General features: G+C 36.2%; 1 protein-coding gene across 24 annotated transcripts in view; it reads right to left on the minus strand.

Moving 5' to 3' along the window:
• Window positions 1–20,203, minus strand: part of EDIL3 (EGF like and discoidin domains 3) — a 1,139,470-nt gene that overhangs the window by 206,576 nt on the left and 912,691 nt on the right. For all 24 annotated transcript variants that reach the window (XR_014057550.1, XR_014057552.1, XR_014057551.1 and 21 more), the window contains one exon: window positions 6,748–6,929. Coding sequence is in view for 18 of the 24 variants with exons in the window: in XM_081503905.1 (XP_081360031.1) it covers window positions 6,748–6,929 (182 nt within the window). In the remaining 6 variants the exon portion in view is untranslated. The remainder of the gene's footprint in view (window positions 1–6,747; window positions 6,930–20,203) is intronic.

The raw sequence follows: 20,203 nt of genomic DNA on the forward strand, positions 1-20,203 counted from the left end.
CTATCTCTCTCTCCCATCTATTCTGTTCAACAGTCTCTATCCTGCTATAAATCAATCATCTGTATCTATCCATCCAATATAGTTGTTTTTTTTTTTAACTCAAGGTGCTATGAAATAGACTTAAATCAGGTGTAATACTAACTCTCAAGTGATATAGGAGAAACGTAGACAAAAACCCTTTTATGTTAAATATATGAGTTGCTATGATTGTCATATATACTTATCAGGGTGGGAGAAAAGGACACTGTAGTCACTTCTGGCTTTAGAGATAAAAAAACAGGAATTCTAGGCATCACTTTGTAGACAAGGCAGTAAAGGATTTGAATCTAAAGAAGACTGGTAGATGGTCAATAGAAGAACCAAGAAGTGTATGTGCCTAATCACAGAAGCATCAAACAGCCAGGGAAAGTTGAGCAACAGCAAGAAATCCAGGTCAATGAGGTCTTGGGTGCTGAAAGAGAGGGAGTAGCTTAGAGGAAAGAGAATCTGATGCAGCTTCTTTTATGTTAGAGAACAATTTCTACCTGGTTAGTCATCTATTCCATAGGTCAGAGAATCTGCAATTAAGATTCAGATCACATCCTTTAAAGCAAATAAGTAGGCAATATGAATCACTATTAGTACAAATGAGGTAAATGACCAAACAATTTCTATTATTTTTCAGTATAGATAAGTCATTTTTATGTAATGCTAAGTGCCTTTCTGTTTTTAAAAATTAAAAATTAACATTTTTTAAAAAACACACACAACTATGTGTGGAAGCTCACTTCTAGTAAACAACTTAAAGGAAAGTAGTAATTTTCCATACAGGATTACTGTTTTGTTTTGTTTTTTTCTAAAAGATGATTAGTAGCAATATATGAATGTTTAGATGTAATTAACCTTATAGAGACACATAGCATGGATGGGAGTGTATCTGAGAACACAGCTTTTTTCTCCAAGAAAAAAACAGGATAAAGACTTTCTACTTGAATGAAGAAGTAATAAAGACATGTTAGATTCTGTGTAATTCAGGTTCTGTAACTAGAAAACATCCTGAAAATGAAAAAAAAAACTTTCTACTTCTTAAATTCTGTGTTTTTAAAGATAGTTTTTGTGTCTCAAGGAGCTCCAGGTGCCTATAAGTACCAAAAAAGTCTTTACACACACCATATATAGGCTTTGTAAATGAAATACATGATTACTCTATTTTTTGCAGCATTTGTGAATCTGGTTCACAAAGTTTAAAAAAATCCCCACTGCATATGGAATTTATATTCCAGAAATGTGAATTTGTAACATAACGTGTTCACATAAGTCGGTTAGGCCCATGTATTCCACGTTATTATTTCGTTTAAAATGCAAAAGGCAGATGGTCTTGCTTTTGGGTATTTAAAATTTTCTAACAGAGAAGAATCTAATAGTCATTTAGGAACATTAACTTTCGAAACTACTTCAAAACTTTATGACTAATGAATAATGACTACTGATGAACTGTTGCAAAGGTAGGATAAACTTCTGACTAGAATATACAAGCTGGTTCTGCCTCCCTCTAGTTTAGAGACTTTTTGTGGCTCATGTTATCCCTACTACAGTTCCTCATTTTTATTCACAGTTCTTTCGTCTCCTCCAGCTCTACAGTTATCACTACTTGCAGTTTCAAAAACAAAGTGCCCAGATCATCAAGCAAAAGTGTTCTTTGCATTTTATTTATTTTTAATATCTCAGGAAGTACAAATCCAGGTTTTATAAACTGATAAGACAGGTTTTTCCAGTGCAGTCTGAGGATGACCTGCAATCAATGGGACTGTGGGACAATCCAGAAGTTCCTGTTCTTATCCAGTGACCCACGCGATTCCGGCACACACAAGTTTGAGAAATAACTACCCTTCCCCAACTCTGTGGCGTATAGAAAAGGAATATATTAAGATCATATTCACATTTTCTAAGGGGTAATGAATTACTTAAAATAGAAAGATCAAAATCTATCTTTCTCAGTGATTAAATAGTAGCACTGAAACAATTACTGTTAAATTAACTTTCAAAGGAAAATTAGGGCTTTTCTTTAGTATGTCTGTACATGTTAAGTCACTTCAGTCATGTTTGATTCCTTGCAAGCCTATGAACTGTAGCCTACAAGGCTCCTCTGTCAAGGAATTTCCTAGGCTAGAATACTAGAGTGGGTTGCCATGCCTTCCTCCAGGGGATCTTCCCAACCCAGGGACTGAAGCTGGGTCTCCTGCTTTGGCAGGCAGGTTCATTACCGCCAGTGAAACCTGGGAAGCCCTTTCCTTGGTATAGCCATCAAATAGATCAGCATGTAATAATATAGCCATGCAATACATATATAGTGGGAATTTCCTTTTGTTTTCTATAAATACACTAAGCTAGTTTTTAGCTGAACAAAAGTGCTATTAAAAATAGACTGTCTAGATATAATAAAATATTATGGTTCAAATAAAATAGTTAGCAGATGATGTAACAGCAGGCTTACACATGTTACATTATTATGTTTACTTTATTTACTTTCCTATATCTTAGACACAGAGCATTGTGAAGGCAAGTAGTATTCTTTTTCTAGTACCCAGTGAAGAATAGACCACAGAGCAGATATTCATTTAGTAAATGTCTGGTGAATGGATGAATAAATAAATGACTGAAAATCCAATATGTATGCATCCCAGAAAGAACATACACAAACAAATATCACTTTAGAAATTAAAAAAAGAAAACAATAAAACATATTTTACTGTATCTGTAAAAAAACAAAAGGAAAATAATAGGAATAGAAAATATTTACCTTTTAAAATAATAATCATGCTGACTAATCGGATTCAATAAGCAAAGTTCCCAGAGGTTTAGATAAGCTTTTAATTTTTGCATAGTACAAGGCATATTTCTATAATTGTGTAGAGTTATTATTTCTAACATATCAGTCAAAAGGGAAATTGATATTCCAAGGTACTAATGAATGAGTTAATGTTTAAGATGGTGGTTATTTATTACTTGGGGAAAAAAAACTAGGTGAGGAGATAAAGGTCAGAAAAACTTGAAAAGAAAAAACAAAAGATTTCTGTTTAACTGTATTTACTGAACTAACTCCTAAAACTCAGAATCAATTACGAACATTGTGGTACTAACCATAATTGCATGCTGAGTATGTAAATTTAAAAATGGCAATTTTAATTTTCATTTCATCAGGATAAGGAAGAAAATGAAATTGAATACTAATTAGTATATGTGTCTTATACACCTAAAAGACTAGGGGAATACTGTGTTCATTATAAGTAAGTTTAAGCAAAGTACTCAAATGTTCATTTGAATGACTCAATATAAATAAAAGAGTAAAGTGACAAGGGAAATTAATAATGCTCAAAGAAAATCTGCGATATGATTATACTTCCTAGAGTCGCTTAAATATGGTTGTTCTTTAAGAAAAGAGACATATTTTTCTTTGGAAAAATAACTTAGAAAATGATGTGTTATTAAAGACTATAACAATCCTTTGAACACAATAATGAAATATGTATTGAAAAGCAATAGTGAGTTTTCAGTTTTCCTCCTATCATATGCAAGATTTCCTTATCTATTATAAATCCTTTTAATTAACTTTTACTGTTTTTATCTAAGAGTTCATTACTATCTTCATAGAAAAAGCAAGAGAACTCCAAAAAAACACCTATTTCTGCTTTATTGACTACGCCAAAGCCTTTGACTGGGTGGATAACAACAAACGGTGGAATATTCTTCAAGAGATGGAAATACCAGATGTCCTTATCTGTCTCCTGAGAAATCTATATGCAGACCAAAAAGCAACAGTTAGAACTGGATATGGAACAACACACTGGTTCCAAATTGGGAAAGGAGTACATCAAGGCTGTATTTTGTTACCCTGCTTATTTAACTTATATGCAGAGTACATCATGAGAAATGCTGGGCTGGATGAAGCACAAGCTGGAATCTAGATTGCCGGGAGAAATATCAATAACCTCAGATATGCAGATGACATCACCGTTATGGCAGAAAATGAAGATGAACTAAAAAGCCTCTTGATGAAAGTGAAAGAGGAGAGTGAAAAAGCTGGCTTAAAACTCAACAATTAAAAAACTAAGATCATGGCATCCGATCCCATCACTCCACGGCAAATAAATGGGGAAACAATGGTAACAGTAACAGACTATTTTCTTGGGCTCTAAAATCACTTCAGATGGTGACTGCAGCCATGAAATTAAAAGATGCTTGCTCCTTGGAAGAAAAACTATGACCAACCTAGACAGCATATTAAAAAGCAGAGACATTACTTTGCCAACAAAGGTCCGTCTAGTCAAAGCTATTGTTTTTCCAGTAGTCATGTATGGATGTGAGAGTTGGACCATAAAGAAAGTTGAGTGCCGAAGAATTGATGCTTTTGAACTGTGGTGTTGGAGAAGATTCTTGAGAGTCCCTTGGACTGCAAGGAGATCCAACCAGTCAATGCTAAAGGAAATCAGTCCTGAATATTCCTTAGAAGGACTGATGCTGAAGCTGAAGCTCCAATACTTTGGCTACCTGATTGAAGAACTGACTCATTTGAAAAAACCCTGATGCTGGGAAAGATTGAAGGCAGGAGAAGAAGAGGACAATAGAGGATGAGATGGTTGGATGGCATCACCAACTCCAATGACAAGAGTTTGAGCAAGTTCCAGGATTGGTGAAGGACAGGGAAGCCTGGCATGCTGCAGTCCATGGGGTCACAAAGAGTCATACACAACTGAGTGACTGAACTAAACTGAATTGATCAACTTCACAACAAAAGCAAAATAATAATAATAACCATAGTTATAATAGCAATAGACTGCCCTTATAAGTAAAAGAAGTATTTAAGTATTCTACTTAAATTGATGAAGTTCTATTTAATCTAAGATTCAACTCTTTGCTTTCACTGAGGTTATTTCTACCTATAATCAGAGAAAGAAAGCTTAAAATTCATATTATGAAAGACAGAATAATGAGTAGTGTTAAGTAGGCAACAAACTGTGACAAAGTGAAGTGAAAAATCAGGACCTAAATAATCATAAAGTGTTTCTCAGAGAAAAACAAACTGCAAAAGTATATTATTTATGGTTTATTGAAACAGGCAAGCACTGATGCTCACGAACAGAACCTGCCAAAGAGAAACTTAATTTCTAAGGTTTTATCACAACCTCAATTCTGTAAATGCATTTCACAAGGTCAACCTTAAAAATGGTCTCTGGAATGATTTTTAGCAAATAGAATATAGGCGTTTTTGTTGTTATGTGTTTATTTGAAACTTAATTAATTGGAACTTCATTAGTCTACGATCAAAGTTGTGCAGAGGTGCCATTTCCAGTATCTGGAATTTTCTTCACCCATGTGGCAATAGCTTAGAAACATCATGTGTAACTAAAGAAGCAATTTCTGCAAATGCATGCAAATTAAATTCATAAAACCAAACAAGAATATCAGATAATCACATGGAGCCATATAGATAAAAGACATGTATATAGAATGCGTAAAATTCATAAGAAATCTGAAGAAAGATACATCTGAAGGAGACTTTGGCCCTGTTTTGAAAGTGTAGAAATCCTATCACTTGGCTGTAAATTAACCTCCCTTTCTATTAACTCCCTGTAAAGCAACCTCTATCTTTTGCCACCTTATAATGTTAAATCATACATCCCCATCGTAAAAATTAACTCCGACTCAAAATATGTAGTCAAAACATAAACGAGAACAGCTATCTAAACAAATCAAAATTCTGTAATAACTCCTTATTCCAATTCTGTGGTGTACTGAACCCACACATGCACTTCCCCCAGCAACCTAAACACAGGTCATGATTTGCTATATGGCACTGCCCAGATTCTCATGTGGCATCTTAGATCATCCTGTTTCCTTGGTGTCTAGTCTTTACTGAAAGTCATCTTCCAAGGCCTGTCTCAGAAGCTATCTTCCCATGAACCTTTCTCATGATAATTAATAACTTCTTCCTCTGATCTCAGTGCGCACTGGATTTCCCCTCTCTTTAGCACACCTCAATGAATTGTTAAATGTTATTAACATGTGACACACCAACAGAGGTATAAGCTGTCACAGAAATCATGGTTTGAGCACCTTTTCTGCCTCCAAATATGTAGTTTTCCTGTCTCACTTAAGGGCTCAAAAGGTATTAAGCAGATAATATATAAGACGCAGGCATTATTCCCATCCATCACACCTTTTGGAAATCATTTAATTATTTCTTGGTATGGCATCATTTTCTGACATTTAAAAATATAGCTGACTGATGATAATAAATGATAGAGTATGAACTGAAACACACGCAGTTATTGAAAGAGGGTGCTGAAGACATTTGAGATATTATACTTCATTGTATAATTTATATATACACATATGGAACCACTAATAAGACAGAGAAGGAAAAGGCACCACTTTTATACTCCTGAAGTACCAAAAATTGCTACTAAGTTTTAACACAGTACTAATGGACACATGGCATGTGTAAAATCCTTTTTTTGACATGTACCTTCAGAGAGTGATATTTACAACTCAAGGTCATTTTAACATTTTTAACCCTCTTCATTCACTTTCAAATGGAATATTCATATTTCCCAGAGTTTCAGGATTTATAGTCAGTGTGGACTCGAGCTAAATCATCCTTTCATCTGTGACCAACAACAAAAGTCACACTTTGGACACTCACTATCTTCTTTCTGAAATGACTCTAGCCATTCCTTGGCAGAAACCCTGTCCCATCCCATCTGTTACCTGAATCCATGGCCATCTGTCATTTTCTGCAGCTGTCCAGGCATTTATAAGTCCCTTCTTATTCAGACGTGCATAGTAGGGATACCATTTCTGGAGTCCAAAAAGAGCTCGGTGGGTAGATGAAGCTGTGATTTGCTGATTTGAAATGATTCCCCCTTCAATTCCCAATGGGCCAGAGCATTCTAGGAACAAATAAGAGGGAAAATGTGAAGGTAGCAGAAATAACATGTCAAAATGTGGCTGTTAGATTTGACAGGAGATTTTTAAACGTGATTTCAACTTGGGCCATCATGCCATTCAAGCCCCTCACATTTCACAGGTTTGTTACAGATCACAATATGAAGTAGTTCTTGCCCCTCCCGCCATTCTCTTCTTACTTTGCTGTGAACGTGGCATCTGAACAGACCTGTCCCTTCTGCACTGCTATCATGTGTTATAGACTGCTATCCTTTGTTGATCACATCAACAAAAGTGTAATGTCCTTAGAAGGTCTATCTCTTATTTTATATTTCCATTAGCACACCTCACAAATCGTAATTTGTCAAAAAATATCCATTGGTCCATTATTTCTTGACTAGGCTACATCTGAGTTTTGTATTCAAATCATTTTCATACTGACTTAGCATTTCTCACTACTATAACTTTTTCAGTTATATTTTTATAATGGCTGGCAGTTATGCTTCCACAAAAAGGGCGATGTGTAAACCTGTCAAAACATTTTAAACTATTATCATAATAACTTGTGATATGGTATAAGTAACAGGAAATACGTAGACAAATTATTTTTATCGAGTAAGCAGGTAAGCACTCAGTCATTATAGAGAGCAGTATAATTACCACTCAGTAAATCAATATATTAAAATATTTACATTTCTAATTTTAATTCAAAATGCACAACTCTATCAATAGGAATTCTGGACATATATTTTAGCATTTTTCTTTTATTTTTTGGTAAATTTGTAAATTGGAATTCAAGATACATTTACTAATAAATACTTAAAATACTAAGATTAAAGCATAATATACTCAAAATAATAGGTCCTCAGATACTGAAGGTATTTAGATTTTAAAATCAGAAATAAAAGTAAATTGATGTAAAAATAATATATGTAATCAAACATTTTAAAATTAAAAAATAAAAATAATATATGTACTATATATATAATATACATTTGAATTTCTTAATTATTTACTAAAAATTCACCAGACAGTACACTTATTTTTAATTCAGTTTTGAAAATTCAGAATAAGTAATATTATAATAAAAAGCAATACCTAGTTTTCTTAATTTCAATAACATACTATACTCAACTTATTGAAAAATTAGGTTTGTATAATAAATATGATAATTCTATTATAAAATATACTATAATGATATACTAGAATTCTTGAAAATATGAAAGGAGTATACTGCTATTATTAAACCTTAGTGCATATAAGTCAACTTAGTCATTGCTACCAAGGATATTTTAGATTTTAATTACTACTGAAGTCTAACAATTGTTAGTAATTATATGTTTACATTCAGATTGAGAATGCAAATATGAAAGGAAGAATTCTGCCACTGGAGTATAATATTTTAAAAAGTTACAAGGATGATTCTCACTGGTATCCATTTTTTTCCACTAAGCATAAAGGTTTCTTTTTTCTATTCCAAGCTCAGATAATAAGTAGTTCAAAGGACATTACTTAGTAACATTTTCCCAATGAATTTAAACCCTTTAAACACTTTTTATAAAAACAAAACTTGTGGATAAGTAATCCTCTTAATCAGTTGTTATTAGTATATATGACATTAATATAGCAAAAACTGCATCTTTGTGTTTGATAGCTGACAAATCATTCACTTGCTGCATTAAATTTAGACAGTTTAGACGTTTTCTAAAGCATTGTATTTAGAACTCTAGCACTTTATAAAGGTGCACTATATCACTTTGAAGTCATTAAATTAAGAAGCCATTGATTTTTAGAATCGCACCATTAGGAGTCACGGATAATAATCTGATTTTCACATCCCTAAAAAAATTAACATTGAAAACTCAAATATTGAGTCTTTGGATTCTTGCTCTGCTTTGCATTTCAAACTTCAAGACCTTTACAGATTTCAGAAAAGCACTAAGTAACTTTCATGATGACACTTTGATTTTAAGCAACTTCAGGAGGCTGGGTTTTTAAGAATGTTGCCATTAAAAAGAGTCTCAAGGATGCTTGTCCTTGATTTGCACAATGTTTGGATGGGAAAGTACAGCAGGCAGGGAGGCTATTTATTGTAGGCCAGTCAGTGGAATGGCAGAGCCAGAGAGTCAGCTTTGATTAATTAAACTGCAAGATAGCCTTAGGAAGAACTCTGTACCATTTAGTTGTTTACTTCTAAAGCCCTTATGCTGGAATTGGGATATCCTCACCGAATTTGTAACCATTTTAAAAGAAATTAGATCTCAAACCACACTATTCAGCATGTCCACTTTGTCAGTCTCTTAACCTCCCCTTACTAGCAACCACGTCCACAAACAATGGCTGTGAACTGCTACCTTATCATATAGGCCAAACACCAATGAGCAATTTCAAAAGATATTTGCATTTATTTACTCTGCCATAAGGCTCCCAATTTTGTCATGTCCTCAACAGTCATACACTCAAAGAAAATAGAATTAAAAAATATTTATTGACATGCTGTGTGTATATAGTACTTCACAGCTTACAAAATACTTTCTCCTGAGCTATCTCAGTGCTGTGAGGTCAAAATTGATGAATTTTTCTTTTCTCAGTCCTCAAGTCCACAAGCTCTTTTAGAATGAACTTGTGCACAACATTTACTTACATACTATACTTCATGAGGCTGATGATTAAAGCCCAGTCTAGGGAACATGTCTGGGTGGGAGTTGGGGGTGGTTTTTGAGCAAAACATAAGTGTATGAGGTATCAGCTTAATTCCTTAAAAATGGAATGGTCTTCAGTTTTTCTCATTTCAAAGACTGTGGTTATGGTGACACTGAGTCTATGAGCTGTGAGGTAATGAAAGATAAATGGTGTGTTCCCTTTGTAACCATAAATTGTTAATAATGAGCTTGGTTCTACAAGGTCACTTGCACGTCTCGCCTTAGAGACGAGGCCATCGCAGCCTTTTAGCTCCTGTGGAGCAGACACTGAGTCTTCCACTGCTGCATTCTTAGATGCTCATAGTAGCTTGGCTTGTACACAAGAAGAGTTCAGGAAATATTGCTGAATACTGATACTGGGTGCTTTTGTTCCTAGACAGTAACCTAATAAGCAAATCTCAGTCCTATGCTTTATTTCACAGTGGAAAGTTGTCACAACAGCAGCTTTTTCTTCACTAATCATTTGGACCACAATCAAATGGATGTCATCATAATAAAAGGTTCAAAATTCAATTTCCTTTTGCCTGTGCCATCCACTTCCCCAATGTCCTATTAAATACAACCGTTATAAAAACTAATGAAGGAGTTGCAATTCAGAATGCAAATGATTATACACCTAAGATTAAGCGACCTTAAGCTGTGAATAAGATGCTTAAAAGAAAGATAATGTGGAGATATATGCTATCACCATCCATAAATGAGGGAAGAACATGAAATAAAACTTGATGAAAAATAACATTAGATGAGTTTGAAAAGTGCATCCACATGTGTTTCCTCACATAATCAACATAACAGTTCAAGGAAAAAAGGTTATCACACTCATTTCATAAATGAGGAAACCAGTGAGGAGGGAAGGTAAACTCTGAAAAGGTAAGTCTGGAATGTTCTGCTGCAGAAACAGAAAATACTATCAATTGATAAACTGAAGAGTTCAGTAATTCTTTAAAAGTTGATACTGGATTGTTTTCCTTCTGTTGGGATTTTACATGGGGGTGTGCGTACACATACTAGGAACAGAGGATAGGAGAATTAACATGAAGGAATCATGTAGAGTATTACTAGTGGTACCCAGGATATGACAGAGCTTTCCCAAACTGGGTACATTAAAACAATAGGAAACAGTCTGTGGCAGTGAGTCACAGAAGTAAATATTGAGGTGTTATGGTGGTCTGTGTCCCTTTGCAGGTGTTAAAAAAAAATTGACCCTCTACTCCTTGGAAGGAAAGTTATGACCAACCTAGACAGCATATTAAAAAGCAGCGACATTGCTTTACCAGCAAAGGTCTGTCTTGTCAATGCTATGGTTTTTCCAGTAGTCATGTATGGGTGTGAGATTTGGATTATAAAGAAAGCTGAGCCCTGAAAAATTGATGCTTTTAAAGTGTGGTGTTGGAGAAGACTCTTGAGAGTCCCTTGGACTGCAAGGAGATCCAACCAGTCCATCCTAAAGGAGATCAGTCCTGGGTATTCATTGGAAGGACTGATGTTGAAGCTGAAACTCCAGTACTTTGGCCACCTGATGGGAAGAACTGACTCATTGGAAAAGACCCTGATGCTGGGAAAGATTGAAGGTAGTAGGAGAAGGGGATGACAGAGGATGAGATGGTTGTATGGCATCACCAACTCAATGGATATGAGTTTGAGTAGATTCCAGGAGTTGGTGATGGACAGGGAGGCCTAGCGTCTGTGGTCCATGGGATCATGAAGAGTTGGACATGACTGAGCAACTGAACTGAACTGAACCATTATTGACCTATATACTGCTGACTCAAGGAGTTGGTGATGGACAGGGAGGCCTGGCGTGCTGTGGTTCATGGCGTCACAAAGAGTCAGACACAACTGAGCGACTGAACTGAACTAATTCAGATAGGTTTACTCAGTCCTGACTAATTTATTGACCTCTTATTATGCGCCCATCTACCCAGCAATATATCTATCCATTCATCCATCCATCCATTCTCCATTCATTAAATTCAATTTTGAAAACTGCATATTAATTAAAGGCCTGCTATATACAGGCACTTTTCTAGGCAGTGGAGATACAAGGATGAACGAAGCAGAAAAACCCTCAGCTCTTGGGGTTCATATTCTAGTGGATAGACAAACTCTAAACAAACACTTAAATAAACCAGGAAATACCATAAAGTGGTAAGTGGAGAAAAAAAAGGGTGAACCAGGTGGAGGTGTGAGATGATCAGAGACAGGCTTTCTGAGAAATGAGATAAATCTGATCTCTAAGTGAGAAGCAGGAATTGGCTACTGCACTAGATATACTGTACTGGTTTTCTGAAGGAGCTTTCAGTCCAGTGGGAGAGAAACACATAGAAATAAAAAATATTCACTATAACATGGCAGATGCTGTGATGCTGGATGCACAGGATTCCCTGGGAGAATGGGAGAGGGAATTATAATCCAGCCTGGGCTTCATGGAATAGATTAGGGATTACCATAGTGAAGAAGAAAGGGAGGGCAGACAGAGAAATAGGGAACAGCCTGCTATGACCAGGGAAGTGAAGGCAGATCAGTATTATTAGAGCAAGATGGGTTGGTGAGAGGTTAAAGGATGGAGTGAAGAAGCAGAGACAGCTTAGATATTTTTTCTGGAGATCTTGCTGAGAAAAACTGATTCTATTAGTGATGGGAAATTTTCGAAGGATTTTAACTATGGTGATATTGCCACTTGGCATAAATGATTTAAGAGGGGACAAAACTATGGCCAAGTAGCAAACTACTACTACAATCCAGGTGAAAAATGATAGGTCTGAAAGAGCAATGGAAAAGAAGAAGAGTTCAAGGCGTATTCAGAAATCAAAATCGAGCAATAGTGTTTACAGTGTTAGTCATTCAGTTATGTCCAAATCTTTGCACACCCGTGGACTACAGCCTGCCAAGATCCTCTGCCCATGGGATTTCCCAGGCAAGAATATGGAGTGGGTATCCATTCCCTTTTCCAGGGGATCTTCCCAACCCAGGCTTCAAACCTGGGTCTCCTGCACTGCAGGCAGATTCTTGACTGTTTAATTAGATGTAGAATGGAGGAGAAAAATGGAGTTATCTTTGAGAGTGACAGACAGTAAGTAGCAGATAGCAGTTCCCAGTTGAGGGATTGCCTATGTCTCACAAATAACACCTTTAAATCTAATTCCTTCCTTAAAATGTTATCAAAAATTATTCTTGCTGTTGGACTGCATTTGAGAGAATCTGTCTTAATCCCACTTGCTATTACTATGCAGAACACCACAGGCTACATTCACATCAACCAGGCTCCAGGGACAGTTTTTGAAAATTGAAAACCTGTTTCTATGATGAGGCCACACCCAAAACTTCCCTGCCTCACAGCTCATCCATGCATATATATCTTCTCTCCCACAAAATGGGGAGCCCCTCACAGACCAGGGTTATATCTTATATGGTACCCAGCAGCAAGCCATTCTCAGCAGAAAATTAATCTCAAAATAAATATATAAGGCAAATAAACAGTAATAATTACAGCCAATATTATAACATCTTATTTGTATAATTTACTTTTGTATTAAAAACAATTATTTCACCTAGTATCTCAAGAGTACACTGATTTTGAGGCCTTTAGACGTTGTTTAAATGTTGAGCAAAGAGGAAGAGCATCTCTTCCACAAAAAAAAAAAAAAGAAAAGAAAAGGACTGACAATCAAGTGGGTTACCTTTGTTTCTCAACTTGTTGCCACCCAACAACCAGGTATCTCTGAAACTGTCTACTGTTACACCTTGAGTAGGGTTTTCCCAGGTGGTTCAGTGGTAAAGAACCCACCTACCAATAAAAAAGATGCAGGAGATGCAGCTTCGACTCCTGGTTCAGAAAGATCCCCTCGAGTAGGAAATATCAACCCACTTCAGCATTCTTGCCTGGAAAATTCCATAGAGAGAGGAGCCTGGTGGGCTGCGATCCATAGGGTCGCACAGAGTCAGACATGACGGAGCACGCACGCACACACATCTACAGGGTGCCAAGTGGCGATTTGATCACTGCTGAATATGGCGGTAGAACATGGTGGTCTACGTTTTGTGACCATTAGACCTGTGTTTATGTATCTTTGGTACTGTGTTTGCTTTTGTCAGATTCAACAATAATCCTAAATTAATGAGTCCGATCAACATCAATGACCAGGGGCTTTTTGGTGGCGTTTACATAATCAGTTAAATAATCAGTTTGGCTGAATGGTCTGAGGGGCCTGGAAATGCCTCCTGCCCCGAGGTCCTGCCATTCAGACGGACAGAGTGAGTGAGTGATGTCACCTGGGGGGGGGGGCGGTGCACAAGCAGCTGTGCACAGCTGGGCACAAGCGGTGTACAAGCCTCAAGCGTTCTCCCCAGAGCCACTTTTCTGCCTTTGTCAAGTCCATGCACAAATGAAACAGCTTCAATCTGAAGTCTTTCTCACTCTGCAAACTCATTCTCTGGAGTGTGGCAAAGAATAGCGTCTGCATTTTATTGATCTTGCAGCTGACAGGGAAGCCGTACCTCAAGATGTCTCACATCTTGTTCCTGAGTGTGCTGATTAAGCCTTTCAAATAAGGGGGATGCTTGGCTGCATCCATAACAGGAACGAACTGCTTTCATTTGCTCTATCTCAATATCCAGACATCTTCAGAATGAAAGGATTTCAAATTAAAGCCATGTTAGAAACAAGTATTTAAACATCTCCAGTCCTCTCCTCTGAGCATCTCATCTTATAGGAGTGTGGATCCTCTGCTGTGCTTAGCATAGCACGATAATTGTGCTGAACAAGAGCACTGGCGAAGGAATTACTGATGACCTCCAATACTGCGAAACAGATGCTGATTCAAGCAGAAACTTCCCTCTGTGCCACTTGGACCACAGCCTTTCTTTTATTCCTAGGATTTGTTCTATTTTGAGAGTTGTCTTGAGACTAGGTTCTAAATTGGGGAGGGAGAGATCAAGGCCACTATTTCTCATTTAGTGGCTCAGGGGTTGAAAGGAACCCTTAAAATGTTTGCTTGTGAGTTTTCCAATATTGAAAATAATAGAGTATAGTTCTTAATAGAAAGGGGAAATTCTTTAGTGGCCACATATCACAGAATCAGTCTTCAAGACTGAAGAAAACTAGCATTTATCAAGAGTAAGCAGCCCATCCAATGCAAAGAAGTAGAGTTTTCTCCAAGGTGCACATGCATTTTATGTGCATTCCAAATAAGCTTAACTTCTTTGGAATTCAAGTTAAATTTAAATTTAAGCCCCCTCCACCCCTACCCTGGCCCTCCCACACACTTGCTGGTTTCTCTCAGCTTATCATTTTTCAGGGGTTGGGAAGTGGTGTCAGAGGAAAGTGGACAAGGGACAGAACAACTTTGTAGAAGTAGAAGAAAAGTTGCTCTCAGGAATAGGGTTTGGATGCACTAGCTTGGGGGTAGGAGAGCAGGGAGATGGGGAAAGAGCTCCCTGGATGTGGTGAGAGAACGTGAAGGTAGACACACACAACACAGCCCTCCCATCACTCACAAATCATCTCAGAGCACCCGTAGGGATCCACCAGCCTCACCTCATCGCACTGAGAGTGATCATCTTAAAAGGACTTAGAGTGAAAAATCCCATTTGGGGATGTTTGCTTCTCTGCACATTTAGAGAATGCTTCAGGACATAGATTTCACATATGGCCACAGTAAGCTTGCTTAGGGAAGCTAGTACTTGCAAAAATCATCAAAATCGTTTCTCCAGATTAGTTAAGCTTATTTGGAATTCACATAAAATGCATGTGCACCTTGGAGAAAACTTTACTTCTTTGCATTGGATGGGCTGCTTACTCTTGATAAATGCTAATTTTCTTCAGTCTTGAAGACTGATGCTGTGATACGTGGCCACTAAAGAATTTCCCCTTTCTATTAAGAACTATACTCTATTATTTTCAATATTGGAAAGCTCAGAGGTGCCTGAGATAAATGATGAGGAACAACTATTTATGCATATTTTTTCCTCTTCGACAATAAACTTAAAGGTATAGATCACACCTTTTGCATTATGTATGTTTTCAAAGCACTTAGCACAGCGCCGTACAATTGGCAGTTCTCAATACTATGGGTTATCCTAAGTTAAAACTAATCACTGCTGTTTTGGAATTACTTTTCTTCCTTTCTTGAAACTAAATTAATCTTCCAAGCATAGATATTTTCACTCTAAGGATTCTACATACTAGGTGGGCGTTAAAATCAGAAATACTTTTGGTATGCTAGATCACTTGAAATACATAAGAATTAGTTCTTGGAGGCAGGGGAAATATCATGTTTGGAATGAAAATCAGCCTTCATAAAGTTACAAATTCAATTATCAGCCATCTAGCTATTTTCCTATAAAATATGGTTATGCTTTTCTTCACATTGTACTATCTCAAATCAATTATGATGTAAACTCAGTTTAAATTAATTGTTTTAAATTCAGGAAAAATTAAGCTCATGAATAAGCTAAATTAGAATAGCAAACTGTCCATTAATATTTCCCCAAGCTAATTTTTTGAGCATATTGATGCAGAATGATAGTGTTATTTAAATAGCAGGGTCTACAGACTCTAGTATTCAAAAGCCAAAATTTGTATTGAGATAATTTACAGAAGTCAATTAAACCTAATATTATCATCCTATCACAGTTAACAGCATTGCCACAGGACAATCAAAGAGCACATTTTAGTTTGTGTAAGATGTATTCTCTCAGAAGAGAAAAGCACATGTGCTTTTCAAGCACTGAATGTACTTTTGCAGCCAGGCAAGATTTTAGTAACTTGTACTCAGGCTTCCACTTACACTGCACAATTCATCTTCTACCGACTATGAAGATAACAACACGGTTTGATGAAATATTTGTCTGTAGACTCAAAAGCCTGCAATTCAAAAACCTGCAGGTATACCTATTCTTGCCTTCTGACAAAACACATCTGCACAGCAAAGAGCTAAACCGGGGTATAATGGCAAGGTAAATGCTAAAGGTGGGATTCAGTTGCTTCAGGAAACAGGAGTCGAATACTAAAAGTAAATATTCAAGCACTACCATGCAAAAGACACTTTGCCACACTTATAAGTTATTTACATCTTCTAGGTGTCTTTAGTAAATGTGTATCATGGTAAGTACTGCAAGGAATTGCCTCAGATGTTTGGTTGTAAAGCAATATGACTGGCATGTCAAACACAGATTTTTATTTGAGAGATAAATTACTGTCCCAAATCCAATTATCAACTATCTAGACATTTTTTTTCTGTACAATGCAGCTTTGCTTTTCTTCATGCTGGATGTTATCTCAGGTCAAGTATGAAGTCTCAATGTTCCAGAGGTCAAAAAATACTAAGCCGGAAAAGAATAAACAGGAAGCTACTGCAGATGGCAGGTACAGTACAACAAGACCTCTCTAAGGCTAGCATACCTTGAGAAGCTGGTGGAACAAAGGCTCGAGGGCAAAATGGAGCCTGAAAGTACACAGTAGCTGGTTCGATTATTTGAATTCTAGAGGTATCTATTGATACATGTATATTAACTCCTAAAATATTTATATAAAGAGATATACTCATACTATATAAACGGATAATTCTTAAATAGTCAGAGAGGTATGAGAGTAGAAAAGGGAACTAAAAGTTCTCACAAGTAATTTTTTTTTTAAGTCTGCTCTCCATATCACAGCATCAGTTGTTGTTTTTCCTCTTTCCAAACTAAATCAAGGAGTAAATCTTGGAATTCTATTGTGGTCCAGTGGTTAAGAATCCACCTGCCAATGCAGGGGACATAGGTTTGATCCCTGGTCTGGAAGGATGCCACGGGGCAACAGCGCCCATGCGTCACAACTACTGAGCCCATGTGCAACAACTATGGAAGCCCGAGTGCCCTAGAGCCTGTGCTTCACAAGAGAAGCCACTATAATGAGAAGCTAGTGCACCCTAACTAGAGAGTAGCCCCGGTTCGAGGCAAATAGAGAAAGCGCACATCGCAACAAAGAACTAGGGCAGCCAAAAATAAATTAATTTTTAAAAAGTTAATCTTTTGTCACTATTTCCAGGATAGAACTGAGACAGCAGATGAATTCTTGATTTATTCTAGGAATTGATTCTAGGAATCAAACATTCCTACAGAGTATCACAAATGCTTTGCATAGAATATTTGCAATGACTTTGGAATTTCTGAAAGGGAAAATCCAACATAGAATTTATAATAAAACAAAAGTAAAGCTATGGAAACAAAGGATGAATTATGAATTTTATAGAAAGAGCATTCTAGGAGAAGTTAATAGAGTACCATTTTGTTATAAATCTGTAGAAGCTAAGCTAGCTTTTCATACATTATTTCTTATCTGAGATTCATATGAGATCAGTTTTATAATGGAAGGAATATAGGTCAGCTTATTAAAATAGGAAATTTACCTTTGCTTCTTTTCAAAGCTACTATATATAATAGTGAAGTAGACCTTGATGTTTTGTTATGTTCAGGTTAAATGTTCATTTTTGTTAGACAGTATTTGTAGAAAAAACAACTAAAGAGTGTATCGCGCTGTGTGCTGAGTTGCTCAGTCATGTCCGACTCTTTAAGACCCCATGTACTATAGCCCGCCAGTATCCTCTGTCCATGGGGACTCTCCAGGCAAGAATATTGAAGTGGGTTGCCACGCCTTCCTTCAGGGGATCTTCCCAACCCAGGGATCGAACCCAGGTCTGTTACCTAATAATGCACACTAGAAATGTACCTAATAATGGGAAAGGTTGAAGGCCAAAGGAGAAGAGGCGGCAGAGGGTGAGATGGTTACATAGCATCACCAACTCTACGGACATGAATTTGAGCAAACTCTGGGAGGTAGTGGAGGACAGAGGAGCCTTGCATGCTGCAGTCCACGGTGTCACCAAGAGTCGAATACGACTCAGTAACTGAACAACAACAAATAATGACACATATATTTCCAACAAGTAAAGTATTAAAAATCTTACATCTAGACTTAGATATTCAGTTGCTGGAAAAAGAATAGAATATTAGCTATGTTCAACAAAATATTCATATACTTCATGATACACTGCTATTTTCTGGTATGTTCAAACAGAATACATGATTATTATGTTGTCTGACCTAAATGATTAAGTAAATAGATATGCTTCTTATAAACTTATGTTAAAAACAGGTGTCAAATATAAAGTTTTAAACTACAAATAATCCTGTGACTGCCCATTACAGGTTTTAATTTTTGAAAAGGTAGTCAAAACTAGAATTTTATGCTTTTTCTTAAGCTTTTAATTAAAAGAGGACTTTATATTTCTCTTACTTTGGAATGAGGTAAAAGACTAGCTTTTCCAGAGGCTCTTATCTTACCATCTTTTTTTTTTTTTATCTTACCATCTTACTCATGCTGAATTGCTCACCACCCTAGTTATATATTAACAAGATTAACCAGGAATCAGGTAAAGGCCAATAAATCACAAACATAAAATAAAGCATAGCCATTAACCCAAAGCCATTAATGCTTCCCTTGCTTAAAAGGTAAAGTATCTGCCTGCAATGCCAGAGACTGGGTTCAATCCCTGGGTCGGGAAGATCCCCTGGAGAAGGGCATGGTAACCCATTCCAATATTCTTGCCTGGAGAATCCCATGGACTGAGGAGACTTGTGGGATCACAAAGAGCTGGACATGACTAACTGACTAACACTTTCACTTTCATTAACCCAAAATGAAGATGGGAGAATTATTATCATTGCTAAAAATTCCTGTAAATTATAGAAAAAGTGATTTTCATTCTTGGAATCCTTCACTTTAGTCAAATGTTTCAAAAAATACTAAAAGCAGTTATTTTGTCACTTAACAACCATTAGGACACAGCAGGATATATCTACTATTATTAATATACAAGAATGATAAATTACATAAAATAGAACAAGGGATATAAATTTCACCTTGTATTATTAGGAAAAATATTTCATTAGTTGAACAGTTTTCTTCAATTACTCAAAACCATTTTAGATACATAAAAAGAAATATTATGAACTATAAACATTATGTGAACTATAAATTGCTCAAGTAAGGGTTATTACAGTATTTCCTTTGTGCCTTAGTTCTTTCAAAAGTTATTTGCTCAGCTAAACCAAAACTGAAAATATAAAAAGAAAATAGAAACATTCACTTTATATTAACAGATATAAAGGTCTAAAGCTTCATAAGATCATACAATTTTCAAATGTAGGTAATTTATTTGGGAAATAAGGTAACAATTAAGTGTCACATACTGGTGACATGATGTATGTAAAGTGACTTATTGAGTCTTGGCCCACTTTTTAGTATATCAGTTCATCAAGACTGTTTTCACTGTAATTTTGGTGGAGGGTATGAATGAAAATGCAGTTCCAGATATCTGTATTTTTAAAAACATCTGGGTGATACTAATATCTAGCAAAGTATGGAAACAGTGAGTTAATCATCTGTATTATTGGGAAAAGAGCATTCACCTTAGATTTGTTTCATAAACTAGAGAGAATATATAGTAAACACACAGTAAATCATATGGCAATTAATATGCCCTTAATGAATAACAGTGCCTTATACTGTAATTGTTATTTTATTGTTGTTATAA

The sequence above is a fragment of the Giraffa tippelskirchi genome, chromosome 6 (genome assembly GCF_054371585.1).
Source record: "Giraffa tippelskirchi isolate mGirTip1 chromosome 6, T2T-mGirTip1v1.2.pri, whole genome shotgun sequence".
Taxonomy (NCBI): domain Eukaryota; kingdom Metazoa; phylum Chordata; class Mammalia; order Artiodactyla; family Giraffidae; genus Giraffa; species Giraffa tippelskirchi.